The sequence below is a fragment of the Colletotrichum karsti genome (assembly GCF_011947395.1).
Source record: "Colletotrichum karsti strain CkLH20 chromosome Unknown Scaffold36, whole genome shotgun sequence".
Classification (NCBI taxonomy): Eukaryota; Fungi; Ascomycota; class Sordariomycetes; order Glomerellales; family Glomerellaceae; genus Colletotrichum; species Colletotrichum karsti.
In genome coordinates this window covers 16,690-39,770 of record NW_024065936.1, presented here as the reverse complement: position 1 = coordinate 39,770, position 23,081 = coordinate 16,690, and the positions used below count along the sequence as shown (strand labels likewise).

At 51.7% G+C, this 23,081-nt stretch overlaps 9 protein-coding genes across 9 annotated transcripts; 5 read left to right on the top strand and 4 right to left on the bottom strand.

Annotated features, from left to right (window-relative positions):
- Nucleotides 1-3: 3 nt before the first annotated feature.
- CkaCkLH20_09785 (uncharacterized protein) lies at nucleotides 4-903 on the bottom strand (the record flags this gene model as incomplete). Its single annotated transcript, XM_038892500.1, has 1 exon — nucleotides 4-903. The coding sequence occupies one exon, from the start codon at nucleotides 901-903 to the stop codon at nucleotides 4-6; it is 900 nt and encodes a 299-aa protein (XP_038742067.1).
- Nucleotides 904-1,504: 601 nt separating this feature from the next.
- On the top strand, nucleotides 1,505-2,296 carry CkaCkLH20_09784 (uncharacterized protein; the record flags this gene model as incomplete). The annotated part of the gene is made up of 1 exon (XM_038892499.1): nucleotides 1,505-2,296. The coding sequence occupies one exon, from the start codon at nucleotides 1,505-1,507 to the stop codon at nucleotides 2,294-2,296; it is 792 nt and encodes a 263-aa protein (XP_038742066.1).
- Nucleotides 2,297-2,397: 101 nt separating this feature from the next.
- Nucleotides 2,398-3,714, top strand: CkaCkLH20_09783 (uncharacterized protein; the record flags this gene model as incomplete). Its single annotated transcript, XM_038892498.1, has 1 exon — nucleotides 2,398-3,714. One exon carries the CDS (start codon nucleotides 2,398-2,400, stop codon nucleotides 3,712-3,714), a length of 1,317 nt encoding a protein of 438 aa, XP_038742065.1.
- Nucleotides 3,715-3,983: 269 nt separating this feature from the next.
- CkaCkLH20_09782 (uncharacterized protein) lies at nucleotides 3,984-4,721 on the top strand (the record flags this gene model as incomplete). Its single annotated transcript, XM_038892497.1, has 1 exon — nucleotides 3,984-4,721. The coding sequence occupies one exon, from the start codon at nucleotides 3,984-3,986 to the stop codon at nucleotides 4,719-4,721; it is 738 nt and encodes a 245-aa protein (XP_038742064.1).
- Nucleotides 4,722-9,052: 4,331 nt separating this feature from the next.
- Nucleotides 9,053-9,517, top strand: CkaCkLH20_09781 (vegetative incompatibility protein HET-E-1; the record flags this gene model as incomplete). Its single annotated transcript, XM_038892496.1, has 1 exon — nucleotides 9,053-9,517. One exon carries the CDS (start codon nucleotides 9,053-9,055, stop codon nucleotides 9,515-9,517), a length of 465 nt encoding a protein of 154 aa, XP_038742063.1.
- A 1,777-nt stretch (nucleotides 9,518-11,294) lies between these two features.
- Nucleotides 11,295-12,027, top strand: CkaCkLH20_09780 (uncharacterized protein; the record flags this gene model as incomplete). Its single annotated transcript, XM_038892495.1, has 2 exons — nucleotides 11,295-11,942; nucleotides 11,998-12,027. The coding sequence occupies 2 exons, from the start codon at nucleotides 11,295-11,297 to the stop codon at nucleotides 12,025-12,027; spliced, it is 678 nt and encodes a 225-aa protein (XP_038742062.1).
- Nucleotides 12,028-12,879: 852 nt separating this feature from the next.
- Nucleotides 12,880-13,738, bottom strand: CkaCkLH20_09779 (uncharacterized protein; the record flags this gene model as incomplete). The annotated part of the gene is made up of 2 exons (XM_038892494.1): nucleotides 12,880-13,188; nucleotides 13,250-13,738. The coding sequence occupies 2 exons, from the start codon at nucleotides 13,736-13,738 to the stop codon at nucleotides 12,880-12,882; spliced, it is 798 nt and encodes a 265-aa protein (XP_038742061.1).
- A 521-nt stretch (nucleotides 13,739-14,259) lies between these two features.
- CkaCkLH20_09778 (uncharacterized protein) lies at nucleotides 14,260-18,469 on the bottom strand (the record flags this gene model as incomplete). The annotated part of the gene is made up of 2 exons (XM_038892493.1): nucleotides 14,260-16,380; nucleotides 18,035-18,469. The coding sequence occupies 2 exons, from the start codon at nucleotides 18,467-18,469 to the stop codon at nucleotides 14,260-14,262; spliced, it is 2,556 nt and encodes an 851-aa protein (XP_038742060.1).
- A 907-nt stretch (nucleotides 18,470-19,376) lies between these two features.
- Nucleotides 19,377-22,716, bottom strand: CkaCkLH20_09777 (putative peptidase C14; the record flags this gene model as incomplete). The annotated part of the gene is made up of 4 exons (XM_038892492.1): nucleotides 19,377-19,445; nucleotides 19,496-20,488; nucleotides 22,124-22,318; nucleotides 22,384-22,716. 4 exons carry the CDS (start codon nucleotides 22,714-22,716, stop codon nucleotides 19,377-19,379), a joined length of 1,590 nt encoding a protein of 529 aa, XP_038742059.1.
- Between the last annotated feature and the right edge of the window lie 365 nt (nucleotides 22,717-23,081).

Sequence of the window (23,081 nt, the reverse complement as noted above, 5' to 3'; positions counted from 1 at the left end):
TCTCTAGTATGTCTCAATATCATCTTCTGCTTCGTCATCCTCCCAGTAGAAAACCTCGTCTTGGTCTGCATCGAGTCTGACGTACGGGCCTCTCATATCCCTCTCTCCGAGCGGTTCGTCGACGTCCACTTCGAGTCCGTCTTCCACCGCTGTTTCATTGCCGCCTCCTCTGACATCGATCAAAACTTTCCACCTGTTCTTGCTTTCTAGGAATGTGTTGTCGACGTTGCGGCTGGAGAAGGCCGAAAAGCGTAACTTTCTATATTGCACCGCGTACACGTGTTCCCCAGAGGTCGTGAACTCGGAGCTGGCACTGCTCGCCTTGGTGAATCCCACGCCGGCCTCGATATCCAGACCGACCCCCGGTACGGGAGAGATGGGAAGCGGAGCAGCGGCCGCGATGTCTGTCCCGTTCTCCACGCCTCGCGTTTGGCTGACCCGGGCATCCGTGAGTGATTTAAAACCGCACACCAGGTAGACGCTTCTGCCGCGCCATCCGCCCGACATGAGCGTCCGGGGCTGCCTCTGAAACTCCGATTCCAGCCAGGTTCGGGCCACCTCGTCGCGACATAAATCCCGCAGAAAGTCCCGTGGGTTTTCCAGCAACCGTGTCACACACGTTCGAGCCTTGACCGTTGTCGAGGAGGTCCGACTGTGCGAGATGGGGCCGAGAGTAACGAGACTGAGGATTTTCGCCTGGATTCTGGCATTATTGGTGCGGCTTAGGACTGCCTCGAAGTCTTCGATCTGCTGGACGGTGGCGTTGGACGAAGTTTCGAAGCCTACTGTAGGGGACGGTTGGAAATAATCTTGGGCGGGATACTGGGGATCGACGATGAGACGCCCGAGTTCAATGCTGTCTCGAGGAATCAGATGGTTTAGAAGAAGGGTAGAAGGAGCCATGTTTTTTAGCGCAGATTGCGTGACATTTGGTGTTTGGTGATGGGACTACCGAGCTGAGTAGCAGGAGAAGTGCTGGCGAGCGGCATCTAAGAAAACGAAGGCCGCTTGTGTTTGCACCAGGCATGTATTTGGCCACCTCATAGGACGACTAATATTGTATTCCATTGGCCTGCATGGACGTGGAGATACTGGGCAGCAATACAGGTAGATGGATCACTGCAGTCACGAACCTTGTTTTGCGCAGAGAAGTGCATTTTGGTGTCTTATACCTAAATAGGAAATTCTCGTGGAAGTGGATAATCACTTCTGCGCCTAAGCTGCATATTAATGCCGCTCTTCATCGGAACCGCCGAGGCCGATTCTTCATAGAGTGGTGTTGAGCAAATGACTGGCTATGGTCAGAGTCCCTCATTCGGAGACATTTGCATCAAGCGCCCAGTAGATTTCACTAATGAATATTGGGCTAGGTCATGTAATTTTGAATCATAAGATAGATCAAAGTCGTCAAGAAAGCTTTCGTGCGCGATAATCCCGTTCAACCATAGGGGCTTACATTCACCACTTCACTGTTTTCAACACCCTCTTTCTATCCAAGCCCATCATGTCGGCACCGATACCCAGGAAGCATGCCTTGCTCATTGGTATTGACTATTACAATGACCCCAACAAGGCCACCACGACGAGAAGATACGACGACAGCGGAGACGAGATGGTGCATCAAGATCTCAAAGGCTGTGTCAACGACATACTGGCTATAGAGAAGTACCTCGTCGACGAATTGGAGGTCGAGGCACCAAACATCACCAAGCTCCTTGCGCCGCTCCCAGGAAACCCCGAACACGCAGGGCTTCTCGCGCATGAGCCGACGCAAGCCAACATCGTGCAGCACCTCACCAAGCTCTGTACACCGACAGTCGCAGATCCCGGCGACGTGGTTTACATCCACTACTCGGGGCACGGCGCCGTTGCAAAGACGGTGTTCCCAACCCTCAAGCAGGCAAAAGAGAAGAACGGGTCGATCGAGGATGAGGTGCTGGTACCTGTCGACGTCTTCCGCGGGGGGAACTACATAAGAGACCTCGAATTCGGACTTCTGCTTCAGAAACTCGTCGACTACGGCCTCATCTTGACCGTCGTCCTCGACTGCTGTCACTCTGGAGGAGCGGTTCGCGGTGATCAAGGCTTGGTCCGCGGCACTGCCAAGGTGTACGAGTCTGATGCCAAAAAAGACATTCCCGCATCAATCAGCGAGATTACACAGAGGGCCTCGGTGTCCAGGCATTGGCTAGAAGGGCTCGAAGGCTGCGTCGTCGTGGCTGCGTGCCAGGACTCGGAGTTGGCTCATGAGACAACGTGGAAGGGCAAACCCTCCGGCGCGCTTCGAGCTGCCTGATGCAGTCACTCGATCTGAAGGCGGAAAACATCACATCGCAAACTCTGTACGACCGGGTTTGTAAGGAGATGCAAAGGTTTTCGCTGCAGAAACCGATTCTTATGGGCGACACAAATCGATACTTCTTCCGCGGCGAGTCGGTTCGCTCCGGCCTCAGCGTCGTCGACGTCGACTTGGACAGGAAGTGTCCGAGAAGAAGTTCTCTGGTGCTTTCCGGCACAACCCCAGCAGGAGTGTTCATAGGCTCCATCTACGCCATCCTAGCTCCGGCCTTCGACCTCAGCCAGCCCGTGACCAAGTCCAAAGTTCTCGCCTGGGTCCAAATCACAGGACGTGCCGGCTTGGAGTCTCAGGCAAAGTTCGTCCAGGTCGGGCAGATCAAAGAGAAGGCCTGGGACGAGATCAGGGCGGGATGCGTAGCTTTTCTTCAAAAGCTGCCGACGGACAGGAAGGTCCTGGTTGATATTGCCAAAGCCGTTGAGGAAGAAGTGCCCGACTTTAGAAAACAATGGGATTCGCATCGCGGCAATAATCTGTGGCTACAATTGGCAGACCAAGGACCAGATCAACGACTCGCAAAGTTCACGATTCAAGCCAACTCACTTTCGAAGACATTCGAGATCAAGGACCACGATGGCGAGTTCGCGCAAGAATTTTATAACAACCTGAAACCAATTTCGTTGGACAGCACCAAAAGCATCACTTTACTGATACGGCGGCTTGACCATATCGCGAGATTTCGGTTCATGAGAGATATGAAGAGTTCTGTACCATCCCTTGATCACCAGATCTCTGTCACGATGGTTTCGGATCCAAACGAGGCCGACGCCGAACCTTCGGCTGGGGCACAGAAGGCTGGTATTCCAGGCGGGCCGTACCCAGTGGTACATGAGCAGGACGTCTTTCTGGTTGTAAGAAATAACTCGGCATCTCACATGGGCTTTTCCTTGATCGACTTTTGCTCAGAGTTCGGTATCAAGCAAGTCTGGCCCTGCGGACAAGGATTCAAAGGCATCGGGCCGAGGGAGAGACTGGTTATCACGACAACTTTGGGCATTCCTACTCATCTGCTGAACTACGCCAAAGCCCAAGGGGGCGTGATGGAAACTCTGAAGCTTTTTGCAGTGCGGCCCTCAACAAGCCTTCATATGCTCGAGATCCCCACTCTTGAGGCGTTGGAATCGCCGCCGGAATTTCGCGGGGAGCATGAAAATACTGATCTCACGCCCACCGAACTGTACGAGCTGCTTGGACAGAGCGATATCCCACTTCGAGGGGCAACGTGTTATGAGGTTGTTGAGCATTGGCAAGCGATCAACGTCTCCTTCTGCATCAAGCCAAGTTCCATGGAAGGGGAAGATGAAATGTCAGACTCGCAACTGAGCGAGGAGGCATTGAACTTGTGTTCTGATGATTAGTAGAGAGAGCTGACAGCGAGAGATATTAATAAGAGATCCTTTACTTTAATTTTCGATTATATCGTCAGTAGGATGCACCGCTGGCGAGGTTGCAGCCCCATACAACTGATGCCGCAGAAGATAATGTTGAGGCTACTATGATCGGTTAGAACGAGAGAACCTGCAGTCCAGAATACTATTAGCTAAGCCTTATCCAGCTCACCAACAACAAACACATCCCACACCTGGCACACACACATCAGTCACAGTCGCAGTCACCCGCACGTAGCATGGCCACTTCCAAGCTTCCAGCAATCTTCAAAAGTGCTTTTCGCCCCCCGGACGGCACCTCGTGGACCGCCGGAGTTGACGTGAGCGAGTACTACCGCAGCTGGGGCTTCACCATCTACCGCACCGCCTACGGCCCGGCCACCGACGCGCAGTGGCCCACCCTCCTCGACAAGATCCGGGCCCAGGTTGCTTCCGAGATAGACTGCTACGTTGAGGCCGGCGAGGAGGACGTCGCCGCACAGCTCAAGTCTCTCTTCGTCCTCGACGCCCGCTCCGACGCCGCCCTGCTCGCGGACAAGACCATGGACGAGGTGCGCGAGATTTACAAGCAGGCGGCGGTGGCCAGTCGCGGCCCCGGTGACGACGATGACAACGATGACAGCCAGTCGCTGCCCCTCATGCACTACGGCCCTAACCAGCGCGCGTTCCTCCTTGCTGACGCCGAGGTGCTTGAGGGCGTCGACCGGGACCCCTACTTCTGGGTCAAGTGCGTCGAGGCTGATTTCGCAGAGGCGGACAGCGCCGCGGCGGTCCGGGGGAGGGTTAGAGCAGCAGCCGGGCTGTGGTTTGGCTGGATGAAGATGACCACCCGCAGCGTCGTCGATTTGTTTGCGGAGATGCCGGTGCGCGATCTGGCTAGCATTGCGCCTGGTACGTGGACTGCGGACGAAATGTCTGTGTACAACGGCGAGCTGACCGGGTCGTCGCTGACGAGCAAGATCTCAAGCGGCAAGTGAGGCGATGGAGGGGACCGTGAGGGTGCTAGACTGTGGGAGGCTCGGGGACGATGAGCATGAATCGTGGGATGGACTAAGAGCTTCTGTGCCCACGTGGCCCACACAATTCAGCAAAAATATCAAAAAACATACAACACCAGGTATTCGCTGGTCGTCACCGACCCAACTACTGATCCGGCCCTCACTACTCTTACCTATGGGCAGCCATCGTATTGAGGTTGAAGCATGTTACCTCAACCAACGGACGATGGGTGTCCCAAAGCAAGCGTTTGGACGGAATAACCTTAATACATTCCGAACTGGGCTATCACCGTATCGACCTTTCCAGCTCCGTTTGCAACGGTCAGTCCTGCCTTTTTCCGGCGACACGCCCTTCCCCTCACTCGGTTCCACACGCCACCACCATCACCTCATTACCCCTTTTCACTTCCTTGTTTTTCAGTTTTCAACACTCGGTTCTCTAATTTTAGTTTACCGCGGTAAAACCCGCAGATTGCCTCAGCTAGGTGACCTAATGACGCCGCGACCGTTCACCTCCCAGCACAGGGTAGACCATGCCAGTGTCAGGAGGATGGCTAAACCAAGGTGACAGCTTTCCGGGGGCAATGCCCATCCACAGCACGCTACGCCAGGCCTGAACTCGAGCAAAATTTAGTGTGTACTCCCACTCTGGCTCCGGCGCCCGAGCTCACCAGACCCTCTGTAAGCACAGCTAAGTGTGCCTAGGTAAGTTCCGGTGTTCATAGAGTACCTAAGGTAGGTGAGTCCGTTGCCACGAGCAGACTGCCTTCCAGGTTACCACCATCACACCTACAGCGGCGAGTCGCTATAATTGCAAGGACCGCATGCTCGCCAGACCTTCAAGCATCTCTGGGTGCCTGATTGCATTTGAGTTGATTCATCTAGCAGAGCAGCCTTCTTCTGGCCATCAAAACAGATACAATGAAGTTTTCATTTCTCTGGCGTCGCATGAGCCAGATGTTCAACGCTTCGGTGACCCACCAGCCAGCTTCATCGGCGTTTATGGGTCGTAGCCGGTCCGGCCGGCGGAGATTCCCCGCCACCACAAGGCCAAAGACGGCCGACTGGTCCGGCGCTTCAGTTATGCGCCAAGGTAAGTTTCAAGGAAACAAAATCTTAGAATTGAAAAGCGCTACGCGCTTATTCAACTTTTGGAAGTATAATACCTAGCAAAGCGAAATTATTGTGTCTTGATACCGACGAGGCTTATTTCTTGCACATTGGAAAAATGAACCCTGCCACTTCCCACAGAGTAACCGTCAAATGTATGCCAGGTCCCGACAGCCTCCAGAAAGAGAGCAAAAGAAAGGGAACGCTGTTTTCACATCGCAAAAAGGCACTTTTCCAGAAAGCCAATCGTATTTTCCAAGACTGCGACGCAAAAGTGTACACCTTTATTGAGAGAAAGGGCCGCATCTGGATATATACTAGTAATCCGTCTGATAAGACCTTACCTCGAAGCTAGGCATCCTTGGTAGGCCACAACTATGCTGTCTTTGCGAGAGTCCGGCTAACTGGACAAGCGGCAACAATACCCATTGCCGGTGATATGCACGCCTGGCAAGGCTGCAGATGCAAACCAAAGCAATGAAGATTGTGGTGGGCAAGAGGCAACGTTCAATGACCGCAGCTGTTCTTAAGAATAAACCCAAGTGTGCTGTACATCACGATTTTAGCTTAGAAGTATAGTATACGAAGATTGAATAAGGAGATCCTGTTTAGTCAACTGTATGTTCCTCGTGACTGATTCTTCATGAATGCTGTGAGTTCTGGGCGGCAACTCCATGTTGAAGACGTTAATTTGTCTTGGCCTCAACCTCCAGGTTGAGCGAAAGGAGAATCCCTGACTTTCCCATCGTCACCATGGCATCACATCTCATGTTCACCCTGCGACACGCATTAGAGCCTCCGAAACGTGCCCTAGATGGCAACCGGAGTCCAAGTGGTCGAGGGTTTGAAAAAGTCGCCCTACGATTGTCTCCATGCCGTTATAACGTATAGCTGGCATGTGGCTGTTACTGGTAAACGGCATTTCGGCAGCGGCGTGTCTCCAGGCCTCCGGGCCTGTGACGCAGCAGAAACTCTATTTATCAGCTACATATGATCCTCGTGAGTGACTCTTCACCTCCGCGACATATATTGACGACTGCGGGAAATATAGTGTAGATGTCTCGAAAACCTTTCCTCGTAACCCTCCGCTGTTAATTTGCCTCGTCCTCTCGGCCATAGCCTCCAGGATCTACAGCTACGAGCAGAAGGACGGTCGGCGTGTCCATCTGGTCGACACACCTGGATTCGACGATGCTTCCCGCACCAATATAAATGTGCTCCAAGAGCAGGCCTTCCTACCCGGGACAATCCATCACGGCAATGCTTGCCACAGGCAGCGGGAGCTGGTTCATGGCCCCCAATTCTGGGGCGAAATGTGTCGCTGAGGCAGCCGTGGCATGCAATTGGACGGCGGCAGAAGGCCCGTCTTGCAAGTCGTCGATGCCCCTATAGCCAGGTATACCGAAAATGGACCTGCTGTGTTCCAGACATAGCGTGAAGTTCTGGACGAACGGAAAGATATACCGGTCAGCTCTACTGCCGGCGAGCTAACGTGAGAGCTCGTTCGCATCCTCGAGCCGTCACAGAGGGAGATCAGCCAGCTTTGGGACCGGAATAAAGAAGCTGAGAGGGAGAGGGATTATAATATAGCCTTAAGACTTTGTAAAGAAAGGTATGCGCTTCAAGAAGGATCTGAACTGGAGATGGATGTTAGAGGTATATAGGTTTAAGAAAGCTGCGCTAAGCAGCGATGGAAACCTGTTTTGTGTCGCAAGCAATATGAATTGAATAGAACCCTTTTGGTGGCCAATGAAGCGGAATGCTGAGGGCCGCACGAGAGGCCAGAAGATCTAGCCAGTGAGATAGACCAGCAAGGCAAGCTAGAAACCAAGCGCCTGCGGCACAAAGTGGCCCCGCTTATTTATCAGCGAGATAAGCCATTAACACAGACCAGCAAGACAGGCAAGAAATCACAGCTAGAGTTGTTATGGGGATTGCTACAAGGATACGGAAGAGGCAGGGTCTCGAAACGCTATCTCGCGAGCTCGTCGGCGTCCAGCTCGGTAAACTTGTGGTATTCAATTTATGATGCCTTATAAGATGCCCCTGCGTCGAGGGGCTTGCTGTAAAGGTGAGCTCTACAGCTGGATAATGTACAACACTGGGCTTGCGTAATGAGAACGGGTTGTTAGGGCGGCGGCAACAAGCGGAAGAACCCTAGATCTCGTCAGTTGAGACAGAAACGTGTCCACTGACGTGGGGCGATTTGGTGGATCACCCCGGATTCGGACTAGCTCGCTGCGGTTTCCGAGCAGTGTTGGCATCGTCCCAACTTCAAAGCAACAAGAACCCTCTTCGAGATTATCTCAACTGTTATTTACCGTAATAGGTGTCGTCCCAAGAATATCGTTACAGTTTCGCATGTAATGCAGTGGTACTACTACAGCAAGACTCATACTAGGCTGGGTGATTTGTAGGTGTGCAAGAGGTTAGTGAGAGTGGAAGGTGTTGATAGCTGGGTGCCTTTAGTCCCTACAGTTAAGCAAAGACGGGATTTAGGTCGTCAGGACTAAGTTATGCTTATGATTGAAAGGCCGCTGCCCTGAGATTAAGAGCGGGGCAATTTAGAGATCATAGCCGGCGCGGTTAGATAGTGAGATCTTAAGTGGCGTGCATTGTGGAAATGAAAATTATGCTGAACGTTTTGATTGTTGATAAAGAGCTGACCACGGGCGCATTGTCACGCAAATCAAGTTAAAGAGAGCTTATTAGCATGCCTGCCTCTGCTATTTGATAGCGTGTATATACACATGAATACATGCAGTACTGTTGCTTTTTTCAAATTATTAATTATTGCTGCGTAATGCTTCCCGCCTCGGTCTAATCACCGTGCGGGACCTCATACTGAAGTTGTTGACGAGGCATAGTACAAATGCTAGTGTGGCTGCGAAAAGGGGTGCATGTGGCAGTGCTTGTCTCACAATCACGTGACACACTTGTTAGTAAGCGAACTTCGACGTTGGACGTTGGACGTTGGACGCGGGGTAGAGACGGAACTTCAATCAATCAAAAGCTGCCTGTATGCCTACCGCCTTACCAAGACCTGCTTCCTGCAGGCAAGTCGCATATGGTCAGCTCTGCATGAAAACTGACAGCCTTGTCGCTGCCCAACAACACAATGGCTCCATCTTACCATCCTCTCCCATCGGAGTCCTCTCTTTCTCCTGCCATCAGTACACTACAACCGGCTGTCCACAGCAATGGATGGCCTCGGAATTGCAGCCAACGTTATTGCCGTTGTTGAACTATCTGTCAAGGTCGCTTCGATATGCCTTCAGTATTCAAAAGGCGTCAAAAATGCGAGTGACGATATCGTGCGGGTCACCCAGGAGCTCAACAACCTTAAGGTCACCGCAGAGGGGGCTTCACGCCTTCTCGAAGGTCCCTATGGCGCCAAACTCGAAACATCGCACCAACTTCTTGGTGCCGTTAAGGCAGCTGAATCGCGACTTGAACGACTTGAGGCCGACCTTCAACCTCGCAGCACTCGCAAGGCCATGAGCCGGCTAGGACTGCGAGCTTTGAAATGGCCCTTCCAGAGCAAGGACGTCGAAAAGATTGTACAAGAAATAGCGCGGTGCACACAAACCATCTCAATAGGTCTACAGGTTGACCAGACGTATGTCGCCGAGATTCCTCCCACTCTACCTTCTCAAGCTAATTGAATAATGCCCAGATCGATTCTTCTTAGTCTCGACCAGAAGTTGGTCCTCGATAAGATGCCGACTGCCCACAACGCATCGTTTGATTCCTATGCCGAAGAACACAATGCAACCTGCCTACCTACTACACGGGTTGAGCTTTTGGAGCAGATCAATGAATGGGTTGATGCCGACACTAAGCCGATCTTTTGGCTGAATGGCATGGCAGGCACGGGGAAGTCGACAATCTCTCGCACTGTTGCCCACTCCTTAGCTGGAACAAACCGACTTGGCGCTAGTTTCTTCTTTAAGAGAGGCGAGGCTGATCGAGGGAGCATGTCCAAGTTCTTTCCGACAATAGCTTCGCAGCTAGTAAAGACTCTCCCCGCGCTAGCGTCTCGCATAAAAGAGACCATTGATACCGACTCAACCATATTTGCTAAAGCCTTACGAGAACAATTCGAAAAGCTCATCCTCAAGCCTTTATCGGAGATACAAGCAGAGGGTTATAAAGGCCGCCCAATTGTCATCATTGTTGATGCCCTCGATGAGTGTGAGCGGGACAACGACATACGACTCGTCATCAAACTTTTCTCTCGCGTCAGGACCCTACAATCCCCAAGACTAAAAGTCTTCCTCACCAGCAGACCAGAGTTGCCCATTCGGCTAGGGTTCAACGAAGTAAAGGGCACTTATCATAACCTAATTCTTCATGAGATCCCCGAGTGTATCATCAAGCAAGACATTCAGGCATTTCTAGAATACGAGCTTCAAGAGATCAGAACAACCTACAACAACTCAGTTCCAGAGGAACGACAGCTACCTGACAGCTGGCCAGGGCAAAACCAAATCCAAACCCTAGTCAATATGGCTATCCCGCTTTTCATCTTTGCGGCAACAACATGTCGTTTTCTCAATCAACGTGGATTTGGGGGCCCAGAGTATCAACTACGCCAAGTCCTAGACTACCAGGCGAAAGTCTCATCAAGGGACATCGATTTAGCCTCCAAGTTCAAGTTCACATATCAGCCAGCCTTGAACCAACAGCTTGCCAACCTGTCTGAGGCGGAGAAAGACAAATCAGTCAAACACTTCCGTCATATTGTCGGCACTATTATCATTCTCTCAAGTCCTCTTTCAACTACAGCTCTGGGCCATCTCTTAGATATGCCTAGGCAACTCATTGATGGTAGGCTCGACATGCTCCATTCTGTGTTGAATATCCCCAAAGACTTAACGTCTCCCGTGAGACTTCTCCACCTTTCCTTTCGAGACTTCTTGCTAGACACCACCCAACGAGACAAGAACCCTTTCTGGATTGATGAAAAGCAGACTAATAGTCATCTCGCTAAAAGATGCCTAGTGGTCATGCAAGAATGTCTACGTCAGGATGTTTGCGGCGTTACAGCCCCTGGGACTCTGCGGTCCACTATCCAACCGCGCGCAGTCGATAGATGCTTACCTCCAGCGGTCCAGTATGCCTGTCTTTATTGGGTAAACCACCTACAGCAAGTTCAGCAAGCTGAAAGTGAGGGAGAACTACCTGGTCTTGTCTACAGCTTTCTGTCTTGCCACTTCTTGCACTGGCTGGAAGCGCTTAGTCTTATGGGCAGGGCTTCTGAAAGTCTGTCCATGCTCCAGGCCTTAGCGGCCAAGTTCCAAGTATGAGTTCTCTTAGGTTCAAGCTTAGGAGCAACTACTCTAACATCCATTATAGGACAAAAGTCTAGCAATGTTTGCCAACGATGCAGTTAGATTTGTTCGCTCGAATATGTTAATTATTAATACTGCGCCCCTTCAACTGTACTCTTCTGCGCTCGCCTTTGCACCTCAGAAGAGCATAGTTTGTCAGACGTTTGAGAGCGACATTCCTGCCTGGCTAGCGCTCCGACCAGAGGCCGAGACCAACTGGGACCAGTGCCTCCAGAAGCTCGAGGGCCATAACGGCTCCGTCAACTCGGTGGCCTTCTCGCACGACTCAGCCCTTGTGGCATCGGCTTCCGGGGACGAGACGGTCCGGCTCTGGCGCACCGATACGGGCGACTGCGTCCAGGAACTCAAGGGCCATAGCGACTCCGTCTTCTCGGTGGCCTTCTCGCACGACTCGGCCCTTGTGGCATCGGCTTCCGGGGACGAGACGGTCCGGCTCTGGCGCACCGATACGGGCGACTGCGTCCAGGAACTCAAGGGCCATAGCGACTCCGTCTTCTCGGTGGCCTTCTCGCACGACTCAGCCCTTGTGGCATCGGCTTCCGGGGACGAGACGGTCCGGCTCTGGCGCACCGATACGGGCGACTGCGTCCAGGAACTCAAGGGCCATAGCCACTCCGTCAACTCGGTGGCCTTCTCGCACGACTCGGCCCTTGTGGCATCCGCTTCATACGATAAGACGGTCCGGCTCTGGCGCACCGATACGGGCGACTGCGTCCAACAAACTGAGATTGGAACGGTATCCCATCGCTTATCGTTTGAAGTTGATGATACTCACGTCATCACTGATATAGGCTCTATTGCCATTAGCAATTCAGCTTTAAAGGTCACTCCGACGGTTTTGCACACTCCACATCAATCTAGTGTCGCTAAAAGAAAGGGCGTTAGCATTAGCACAGATCGCTGTTGGATAACTTCTCACGATGAGAAAATTTTATGGCTGCCAGTTGAGTTTCGCCCCAGTTGCTCCGCTATAGTAGGATCTAAAATAGCAATTGGATGTAATTCTGGGAGGGTTATCTTCCTACGGCTGTCTCTAGGACTGCTATAAAGCAACTTAAGCAAACTTTTCTTTTTTCTAGCTTTACAAGATGAGGGTTCTAGGGGACATATTCCTTATATATTCTATAGAACTTACAATTTAGACTTATTAACTACTGAAATTTCTAGAATTTATAACTAAATTTATAAACTTTTTAGAAGGTTCTAGAAATAAGCTTAAACTTCCTCTACCTTAGGGTAGCTATATTTAGTTTGAGGAGTTATCTATAGTTAATAAACTGCTCTTTAAGTTTGAGTCTCATTTCCTTCTAAGAAGCTGAAAGGCATTTAAAGACAAGTTATTATAATTATTAATAAAGCGATCTCTCTTAAGCTTTAGTCTGTTGTCCTGTAATACATACGCGCGATTCCCTCCTATTGTATTCGCCATGTTCTCAGAGTTTCCTCGCCATTTATGCGTCATACACATGTGATGATTCCCCGTTGCCCTCTACCTTGTCTTTAACCCTAAGGCTGCTGAGGCATCAGGTTGTCTGTACGCTGCCCCTCTGGACTGAATTGATCGGCAAGACTAGATGATGGTGATCCTAGCTTGGCGATTACCCGGGCCGGCTGCCAGAACTCGATGAACCAAGATAGACCTCCCTGGGGACGATGGGAGACCCGGACCACAGTCACCACACGGGCTGGCCATTCGACAGGATGCCTGAAGGCGGCAGTGCCAGTTCGTGACTAATGTTCAAGTGGATGCCACCGTAGATATGGCGAGGAACAACGTTGGGGTTCTCGTCCTCCTGGGGTGGTGGGTATGGCACACCATGAGGGAAGTGGCGTGTGATGACGCCAAGCCGGGTGGGAAGGGGCCCACGGGGAGCCGCTGCGTGGCTGCCGGGTGCGGTCTTGACGTCTGCGGCAGGGTACCTGGACCAGTGCGGGCAGTCCTCGTGCATGCGGTCCGTCGTCAGGACCAAGATACGGCTTGTCTGTCACATAGAAATTGGGTGTTAGTGACGATTTGTGGGGAGGTGTTTCAACCATTCATACCTTCGGGTTGTCGCGGGGGAGACAGCCACACCAGTCATAGAGGGTGAAGTTCCGGATGTCAATCAGGTGGCAAGTGTCAGGCTGTTTAGATAGCTGAGGTCCTTGCTGGGGGAACCAGATGTAGATCTGGAGGTTGGCGGCCTTGATGAAGTCGGGCTGTTTATTGCTGCGGAAAACGGCGTCATAGAGGCGGGCGAGGTCTGTGTGGTTGGCGAACTGCCAGATAGTGGGGAGGTGGCACTTGGCAGGGTCACTAAAGTTGAAGGTGTTGCCCACTGCCCTGAAAGGAGAGACCTTTAGACGTTGCTCCTTCTCAGTAGCGGTGGTGTCAAGGAAATCGATGAAGGTCCTGAGCGTTTTGTGGTCGGGGTCGTCATGGGGAAGAATTCCAGGCTTGACCAACATAGGTCGGATAGCACAAAATATCGTCTCCCGGGGCGACTTCTGGTTAGCCACCAGCTTGGGATTTGCGGTAGTAGCAGCCGACATCTTGCCAGAGATACGGCTGATGGTTGTTGAGGAAGGAGCTGTGCCTTTGGATGCTCCACTAGCGGTTAAGAGCAGTTGGTTGGTGGGTGTGAAGGAGAGAAAAGACGTTCAGTCTGGGCGGAGGAAATAATCGTGAGGTGCAGGGAAGAAAGTGCAAGAATGGTTTTTCTTCCCTATTGGAGATAGTTAAATAGGAGGGAGAGAAAAGATCTGAGAAGGCGCTAGATACTGAACTATAGCAAAAGGGGAGCCTGCACTCTTGATAGAGAAGGAGCAACCTAGTTAGAGAGGAAAGAACGACGAGGGTGAGGCTGCCTTCTCCCTCATGGGGGTAAAAGAAGCCACTAGTAGATTGGAAAGCAGCCAGGCAACACGCAATAGGCTAAGACCACAAGTTGCTGTTCATTATTAAGAACAAGAAGAAACATAATTGCCTGGCGACTTCCCATAGATGCATGTATTGATTGATACCATTGTCTTTGCTACACTACTATGCCCACTACAACCGTCAGGTAGGTAGGTTACCTAGGTTCTTTCAGCCTTAGAACGCTTTGTATAGCAGATTCCTGCTCTCTTGCAAAGTCATCCTTTCCTTGCTTCTTTGTCCCCCCTCGCTTCCTCTGATTCCAAGCATTAGGGCTGAGTGAGCCGAGAGGTTGACGACCGCGGAACTCTGCTCGCTCGAAATCCACAATCATAACCTTGCCACTTGCTTCTTCATACACAATATTACGCGGCTCTGCGTCTCTGTGAAGGATGTGCAGCCTGTGGATTGCCTTGTAAGCTGTGGCAACCTTGTTGATGATATCAGCCTTGGTAGTTTGTTGGATGGTCTCGAATAGAGGCAGTCCAGCCCAGCTGAGAAACAAAAAGTGCTCAAAGACGCCACTATCGTAGTAGTACGGTAGGACCAGATCTACCCTGCCGAGGCATACAGGTACTTGTGTGCCCTGGATGGGCTGTAGTTGATTGTAGATGTTATCCTCATGCTGAAGGCGGCCGAGATCAACGGTCTCCACACCTTTGGCAACAAGGGTGTAGCCATAGGACGACAACCGCACCTTGAAGAGCGCTCCAATCCGACCAGCTAGGTAGAGTGGTGTGGCGTCTGCGTCGCGGCCGCGATCTTCAGCGAGCTGAGTACGAATGAGCCGAAGGAATTGCCCTCGCTCCATATGTCGGTGTCTGTGATCTTTGACATTGGGGCAGGTCTTATCTATTGCCCCTCCATACGCCAATCCTCGGAGGCATTCGGAAGTGCAGAATGGGCGGTCCTGTATCCTGTATTGCTTCGTTCGGCCTCCCTGCCAGTCTTGTAGTTGGCCCCGTTCCCTGACCGACCGTCCCCCGGTTGATAGTGTAATCGCAGCCTTGTTGCTAGATCGATGCGGAGTTGGTGAAGGCTGGGTATCTTCTTCGTCATCATCGCTAGTGTCTCGGCCACTTGCGTCGGTATCAGGTTGCTTACAGCGAGAGCGTGTCTGAATTGGCGAGCGCTTGAAACCTTTCCACCGTTGTGGTTTGTAGGGAGAGGAGCGGGCTTCCTTGCGCACGGATTCGGGAATATTTCTTAGCACATCGTCGTATTCTACAGCCCAGGTATCGAGGGCTGCAGCTGCGTCGTGCCAGGACGGGGGAGGCGGTTCAGCACGGAGGGCCTGCATGATGAAGGCAAAGACCTGCGCAACGGCTGTGCGATGAAGCCTATTCTCGTCGTCGTCCAGGACGTCCAGGTTCGGCACGCACACGTGGTAGTAAACGGTGCTAGGGTCATCCGGAATATAGAGGAAGACCAAGACCTCTCCTGTGCACACATATCCGTACCGGATGCCCTTGCCAATCATATAGGAAAAGAGCTGAGTAACGACGGCGGAAGTTAGCGCCCTTGACGCGGATGCGAACCCGGAGCCGTCCTTGTTGATGACATCTCGTTCCGGTTGAATCTCGGACGCCAGACCAGTAATAACCTCGTCGCGCCCCAGCTTATGCGGCGCCTTGTACTCGATCGCTACGGCAGGGATGTTGCGGCCGTTGGAGGTACGATATATGCAGAACTGGTCCGCTCGATTGCCCTTCCCCCTCGTCTTACGCCGTGGCTTACGGCTCGGTGGCCTCGAAGCTGGCGGCGGTTGGCCAATGTCGTTCCTTTCGATAGACATGCGATCCAAGTGCTCGGATAGGCTGTCGTCGGTCTCGACAAGGTTCGTATGGCTCTCGAACGTCACGGTTCCCTGTAGGCCGAGATCGTTGCGCAGTTGCGGGTTGTTGTAGGCCTCGTCGATGAGCTTCTGCACCGTGTTTTCAACAGTATCGCGCTCGAAGTTCCGTAGCCCAATTTCGCTGCTGATTGGCCTGATCAGGGACATGACATAGTCAAGTTGATGCTGGGATGGAAAGAGGGGCTGGGAGGAGAAAGAGCCTCCAGGCGGGAGCTGGGCCCAGATCCCCTCTTGGGCTGTTGGAAAGTCATCCCACGGGATAATTCGTTGAGGGAAAATTCGACCGGTTGGGTTTGTTGTGTCGCCTTGTGTGGTCAGGGAGCGGTCAGTGACGATCTGAATGGCGAGGCTGAGCGAGTGACAAGCCTCAAGATAGGCTTGGAGTGTTTGTGGTTGTGATGCTTTTGTGAGTTCTTCAGCTTCCTCGCGTCGGCGATCAGCTTCTTCACGTCGTCGTTGCTCTTCACCAAGTTGCTGACGTAGTCTGGCAAGTTCAGCCTCCATAGTGATTAAGAGAAAGAGAGTTAAAGGATGCTAAGAGCCTTACGCTGATTGTTTGATAGCAATCAACGCGAGATGGTGTGGAGATTCTTTGTCGATCAGCTAGCCTGCTCCACAAGCATCGGTAAAACGTCGGCCCAACTTTGGGACCTAAGGTTTTGAGGTACCTGAATAAGTGGGGTTATTTGTGTGTGGGTGGTTAGTACTATTTTGCAACATCTAAGCAGTAGTGGCCTTGTGGATCATCTTCCCCATTGAAATTTTCTATGACAGGACCTTTGAGGCGGGAGAACGCTGTGAGGTGATTATGCAATTGGAAAAAAAAAGTGGCAATTGAGGTTATGGACTGGGAGACTGGAGTTTCTAGGGAAAAACTAGGTGGATGATCTTAGATGTGTGTGATTGGCTTGGGCCCAGCCTCGTCTTGTTCGCTTGTTGACTGGGGGTGGAGAAGGAGGCTTTCAGGCCGTATCAGGTTAGCGCTATTGCCGTCGCAAATCAGCAGCCCTCCTAAGCCTCATATCCCAGCCACAATGACACTCACCAAGTTGCCCCTTGATATTCTGTGAACACTTCGGCGAGCAATCTGATGATGGTCTGAAAGAGCCAAACGAGTCTTCACCAGTACTATATCACACCTGCCTCAACAACAGATCTAAGGCATGTCGGTCATAATAGGCGTGCCCGGTCATTTAATTGTTTGTAGTGGTAGGACTGGATTTTAAAATACCTCTTGCAATAGGTATCTATAGAGGACCTAAGTGTAAGGGGCTGGCCCAGTGTTTGTTCAACAGTATGGGTGCCGTCGATTGACTATTCTAAGCTGAAGAGGAAAAGAACTTTACAGGAATGGGCGCCTAGCGGCGGTGAAGCATACCGGGCTAGGCGGTGTGCTACGGCAGGGTAGTGGGTCCAGTGGAGCCGGATCTCGGTAGCTACTCCGGCAAGGCCGGAGATCTCGGCCGGGCTCTAGCTCGTGACAGTGCTCTCCTAGCTCTCCCCTAACTACAAGAAGATTGTGTCGAATTGGCCGTGGAAGACGGTTTTGGACACTGCGGCGTTAGCATGATATTTCGGAGTTAGTGGCTTACACGTGACGTGGCGGACCAACCTCCTTCAGGGGCGCGCGTGCGCCAGAACAGAACTTGAACAATACAATACAAGATTACACCCAATCTGACAGATTGCCTTCTTAGTGTTCAGTTAAGTCCTGAATCTTTGTATTCCTCTATCTGCCAAAAGCAATCTAGAGACCTGAAGGATAGGCCAACTGTAGCTTGCTTTGCGCTCTCCCGATTGTATCCTGAAATTGAGGTTGATCTTGTAATGTCGCCGTTCTGAGTCCAGAAGCCTGGTTAATAACACAAAGCGTTTCGTCAGCATGAAGACTAAAGTGCTCTCAAAAGCTTCGGTGCAGTAGACATTCATAGAAAAGCTCCCCGTCTTCAAAAAAACGAAGACCGTATGTTCCCAATCTGGTATGTACCTCCGGCTGAATAGGTAGTCCTTGTGTATCTAGTATCTTGTCTGATAACGTCGACTGGTTGCCTATGGTTTTAGCGGCGGACTTTCGTACGTAGCTGTTCTCATCCTTGAAGAGGACGAGGGCGGCCATAATTGTGTCTGATAACGTCGACTGCTTGCCTAGAGCTTGAGCGGCATAAGATCGTACGTAGCTGTCCTCGTCCTTAAAGAGTCCTATGAGGGCGGCCATAATTGTGTCTGATAACGTCGACTGCATGCTAATAGCTATAGCGGCGGATTCTCGTACCTCCCAGTCCTCGTCCTTGAAAAGTCCCACGAGGGCGACCATAGTTGTGTCTGATAACGTCGACTGCTTACCTATAGCTTTAGCGGCGGATTTTCGAACGTCGCGGTCCTCGTTCTTGAAGAGTTCCACGAGGGCGGCCATGGTTGTGTCTGATAACGTCGACTGCTTGCCTATGGCTTTAGCGGCGGAAAATCGTATGGAGCTGTCCTCGTCCTTGAATAGTTCCATGAGGGCGGCCATGGTTGTGTCTGATAACGTCGACTGCTTGCCTAGGGCTTCCGCGGCGGACCTTTATACGTGTCTATCCTCGTCTTTGAAGAGTCGCACGAGGGCGGCCATGGTTTTGTCTGATAACTCCCTTTAAGAATGCATCAAACCATTCAAGAGAACCTCTTGATTTCCAGAAGAAGTTAATGCGCTATACAACACCTCTTCTGGAAGCTCTGATTCTCTTATAAAGCTTGACTATTTTCTGAAGTCTCTCTCGAATAACACCGACTGCAAAAGCCGTTTTTCCCTAGGCTTTCGAACCTCAGGTCGCAAGTGGATCGTTTCGCTCAAACAGTGCATGACCAGCCTCTGGTGGGTAGGCCCTAGAAGGTCGATTAGCTCTGCCTCTAATTCCTCAAAGAAACCAATCGCATTGTCGTCTACGTCCAGCAGCCCAGCCACGAAACGCCACATGATGTTGTACCGTGTGTTGTATTTATGCTTTTTGAGAAACTCAATAGGAGTTATATCCCCATCACACCGTTGTCTGAATAGGTACTGCTTGAAAGGTTGGTCATCCTTCCAGTGTCGCACAAAGAATCTTGCGGCGAAATATTCTTGGAAGGTCAAATGAATAAAATGATAGCTTTGGTGGGTGTGCTGTGTTGTGTCTGAGGTCCGAAGGAACGAAAGATATGGTAGTGTTAGGTCGAGTGGAAGTCTTGAATATCTATTGATGGTGTTCCGATGCGAGGTTTGGAATTCGATGATGTCTTCAGCTAAACCGGCAAAAGCAAGACGCTCAAGAAAATGAAGCTCGCCCTCAACATGTGTTTCAATATAATATTGGTCCGTGGTATGCAAATCGGACTGTTGAAACTTCCTTAAAGCATCTGCTTCACCAAGCCGCGGGATGTCTTTCTTCCACAAATTTGTTTCAATGGCCTGATATAGCGTGGACATAGTCTCCAGCGTATTTCCATGGTCCCGGTTGAAATCGTTCCAGCTATAACAGAGAGCGTCCAGCTGTATTGGTATTCGGACGAGACTTCTGACGAGCTCGTGGCTTTGGAGGAAAGTCTTGATTTCGTTCACCTTCTTGGTGTCTGCTGCTGCGTGCGTCTTTTCGATATACTCGTCCACTTGAGTTGGGTTGAATCCAATTGTTTCTAATTCCAGATCAATTGGCTGCTGGTCCGGAACAGGAACACTAGCAGAGGGCCGCGACGTGATGATGACGTTAGGCTGACGGATTAAGTCTCGTAGAAAACCGGACATGTCAGAGTTGGAGTTAGCAAGGCGATCCACTTCATCCCAGCCGTCAAGGACAAACAGCGTTCGATTGTCCATGAGCGCCTTGCTGGTCTCCTCAGCGAAGAGCTTGCCTGACTTATCTCGCTGAGGCCGAAAGAACTCGTCAAAGAATAACCTCTCGAGGTTATATCCAGAGGCTGGTCGCTCCTTTAAGTTCCTGAAAGGGACCCAGAGCACGCGGTCGAACAAGTCGCGCCACATACCGCTGGTGACGAAATCGTGCACCATCTTCTTGCAGAGGGTGGTCTTGCCCACCCCAGCGCGTCCACGAATCAAGACCCTCCTGGGTGAGATTTCTGTCCCGCCGGATGTTTTGCGTTGGCTGAAAATGTCTTTCAATTGGATTTGAACATGCTCTGCTGGCGTCTCAACCCTCAGTCGCGCAAGAAGCGAGAATGGCGAGGACTTCAGCGCCGAGTCTTTCGCTTCCTCGTCTCGCGAGGGCATGTTCTTCTGGACCTGCTCCACGATGGCGAGATTGATATAGCATTGGTCCATTGATAATTCTTGTCCCGATAGCCGCTTGATCTTGAGCTTCTCGCTGGTGTAGTGCTTCTCAAGCAAAAAGTTGTCTGCTAGCTCGATCAGGGGCGTAGCTCGGATTTTGTTAATAGCGGCCTCGAGTGCTTGAAATCCAGAATTCTCACGGCTGCTGAATTTGTTCAACCCAGCATGATTGGTGTCTATAGCGACGGGATCTTTTGAATAGCCTGTAGCTGAGTCTCTATTGACGATCTGCTTAGAAATCAGATGATATTCGACGTAGAAGGCTAGCCAGACTTACAAGGCCAATAGAAAGTCCGCAGCAAAACGTAGACTTTGTCTCATAAAACGATTTAATCTGCTTATCGGCAGCGACACGCCGGAACTTAACTTCCAGGTCAGATAGTTGGCTTTGATTGCTCTGTAGGGATAGAAGTAAAGCCGTATTGGAGCCGAGGAAGCCGGTCAGCTTGCTCAGGAGAGCTCCCGCAGTTGACAACGATGAGCCTTGATGGGGAGTTCCAAGAAAGATGATTCCGCTGGTATCGTCTATAATTTCTGAGGATAAACCTAGGGCCCACAGGGCCTGAAGCATGGGTTAGACAGAAAGAAGCACGATGCGGGGCAGTGACCATACCTCCTTTATGACAATGCCGCCAAAACTGTGGCCAATGAAGATAATGGGAAGGCGTAACGCTTCGTCTCGATATTTAGTGAGGTCCTCCGCTAATTTGTGGCCAATTTGGTGTGCTGTCTTCTCAGGCGCATCCACCAACCAGTCGGAGTTGTAAGAAAAGGACAGGATTCTAGCGTTTGGGAAGGCTTTTGGGAGTAATTCCCGGAGGAGATGAGTCTTCGGATGTTGTTCATCTGTCGGTTTGCCCTCCCAAGTGTGTTCAGGATGCGCTCCAAGGCCATGGACAGCGACAATCCTATGAAGAGTTAGTGGTATAACGACATTTCGTCATGCAGAGACATCTCACTCGAACTCAGCTTTCACTGCGACTTTACTCTTCGATGGGTCATGGATAACGTCGAGGCCGTCCGCGCGTGACCTTCGCCGGCTAGGCCGGAGTCTGGTGACGAGGGGGTACGCCGCAAAGAGTCCAGTAACGATTGCACCTGTCCAGACAACCCATAACGTGTATGAGCCATGCGTACGAGAGATCATCTCGAGGGTAAGGAGGACGAAGTCCGTGAATTTTTACGCGTCGTCTAGATATGCTAGTAATACAATACAGACGTGTACGCAAATGTAGGATAAATGAATCTGAGGCTGTTCTAGTGAGGAGGGTGGGTTGTTGATATGGGATTGCTCCAGCAGGCACCTCCACTCACGTCAAATGACTGGCCGCTTGTTGCGTTGTAAAGTACTAAGCGGGGTCCGGGAACGACATTGGCTGGCGAGGAGCGGCCAATATAGCCACTATCTCATGCAACTCATCCAAGAGCCATTCATTGTCGAAGATGGCCGCATCTTTCTGCATTGTGGGGCTTAGCCAATGCACTCAGTTTACAAAGGCGCCTGGCCAACCCAGGATTGATCGGCATAGGCCCTGTTGCAGCTGCGTATCACGACTTCGTCTCCGTTGGCTGCAGCCTTCACGAGAACGACCTTCTAATTTGGCCTAGTGCAGCTGACTACGTGACAGGGACCATCGACCAGGCTGCTGCAGGAGAACTCGCACACAGCATCGCCCACTACTTGCGCCTTGCTGACCGCCCACCATTTGGGATGACCAACCCAGCTGCTACCAGGGCCAGCCTCATTTAACCCCTGAATTTCGCAGACCTATTCCTCCTGTAGCGCAGGGTGGCGACCCAATTGCCAATAAACAGATAGCAGAACACCATCACAACAAGACCTGCAGCGGCCAGCGGTCCTACTATAGAGAACACAGTGAAGCCGTAGGACGCCGACTGGAAGGCCGCGTTGTCTTGCAGGGCTTCCGTGGCAAGACCGACCTGCATCGCCGTCAGGACGATAGCGATATAGACGGTCGAGCTGGCCAGCAGCGCAAAGTTGTCGTGGAAGAACGAGCCGTACTGGTTCCAGCGAGACATGTAGCCGCGGAGCGGTGTCTTCCAGAAGAAGTAGATTCGCCGTAGTGGAAACGTCGGTCAATCCTGGGGTAGATGGAAGAAACGCCCAACAGCTGTCCAACGGCTACCCTCCACGCCGCCCACTGCACCTCTTCGGGAAGGAGGTGCATCTCCTTAGCAATGCGGAAGTCGCTCTCGTGCGTTATGAGGGCCGCGTATGAGAAGAGGAAGCCGAGGGCACGCGCGTGCACTATGCTGGTGAGAGGCACCTCGTGAGGGCATAAGTATTTTTCCCAGAAGCTCTGCTCAAGGAGAAAGCGTGGCAGGGGTTTGACGAAAATGCGTTCGCCTGCCCACACGAGGTGTAAGTCCGCCCGCTCCGTGATTGTGATCTCGCGGTTGAGGAGGCGCTGGTGGTGAAGCGAGCGCGGTGGCATTGGCTAACCAACAATCCACAGCCAGTTGTAGATGTCTTCTAGTCGGTCGACGTTCACCTCCTCGCTCACCTAGTTTAAAATGTCGGTTAGCTGGTGTGTCGCGGTGAGGCACTCTAGATCGTCATCCTCGGTCCGTCTAGACGCAGGGAGAAGTGACAGGAGACCCATTTCTGGACATGATGTTTCTTGCTCTGGGATGGTGATCGACAAGAGCCGTTGCGTGAAAGGAGCGCGCTGTTAACGCTATTCAGTGTGAACGAACCCAAGCGACTGGGAGAACTTACTCGATGTATTTGTGCCATTACTTGATGTGGCCTGCCCTAGGGATCGCATATAGCATCGGCCCATCTTGTACTGCCATCTAT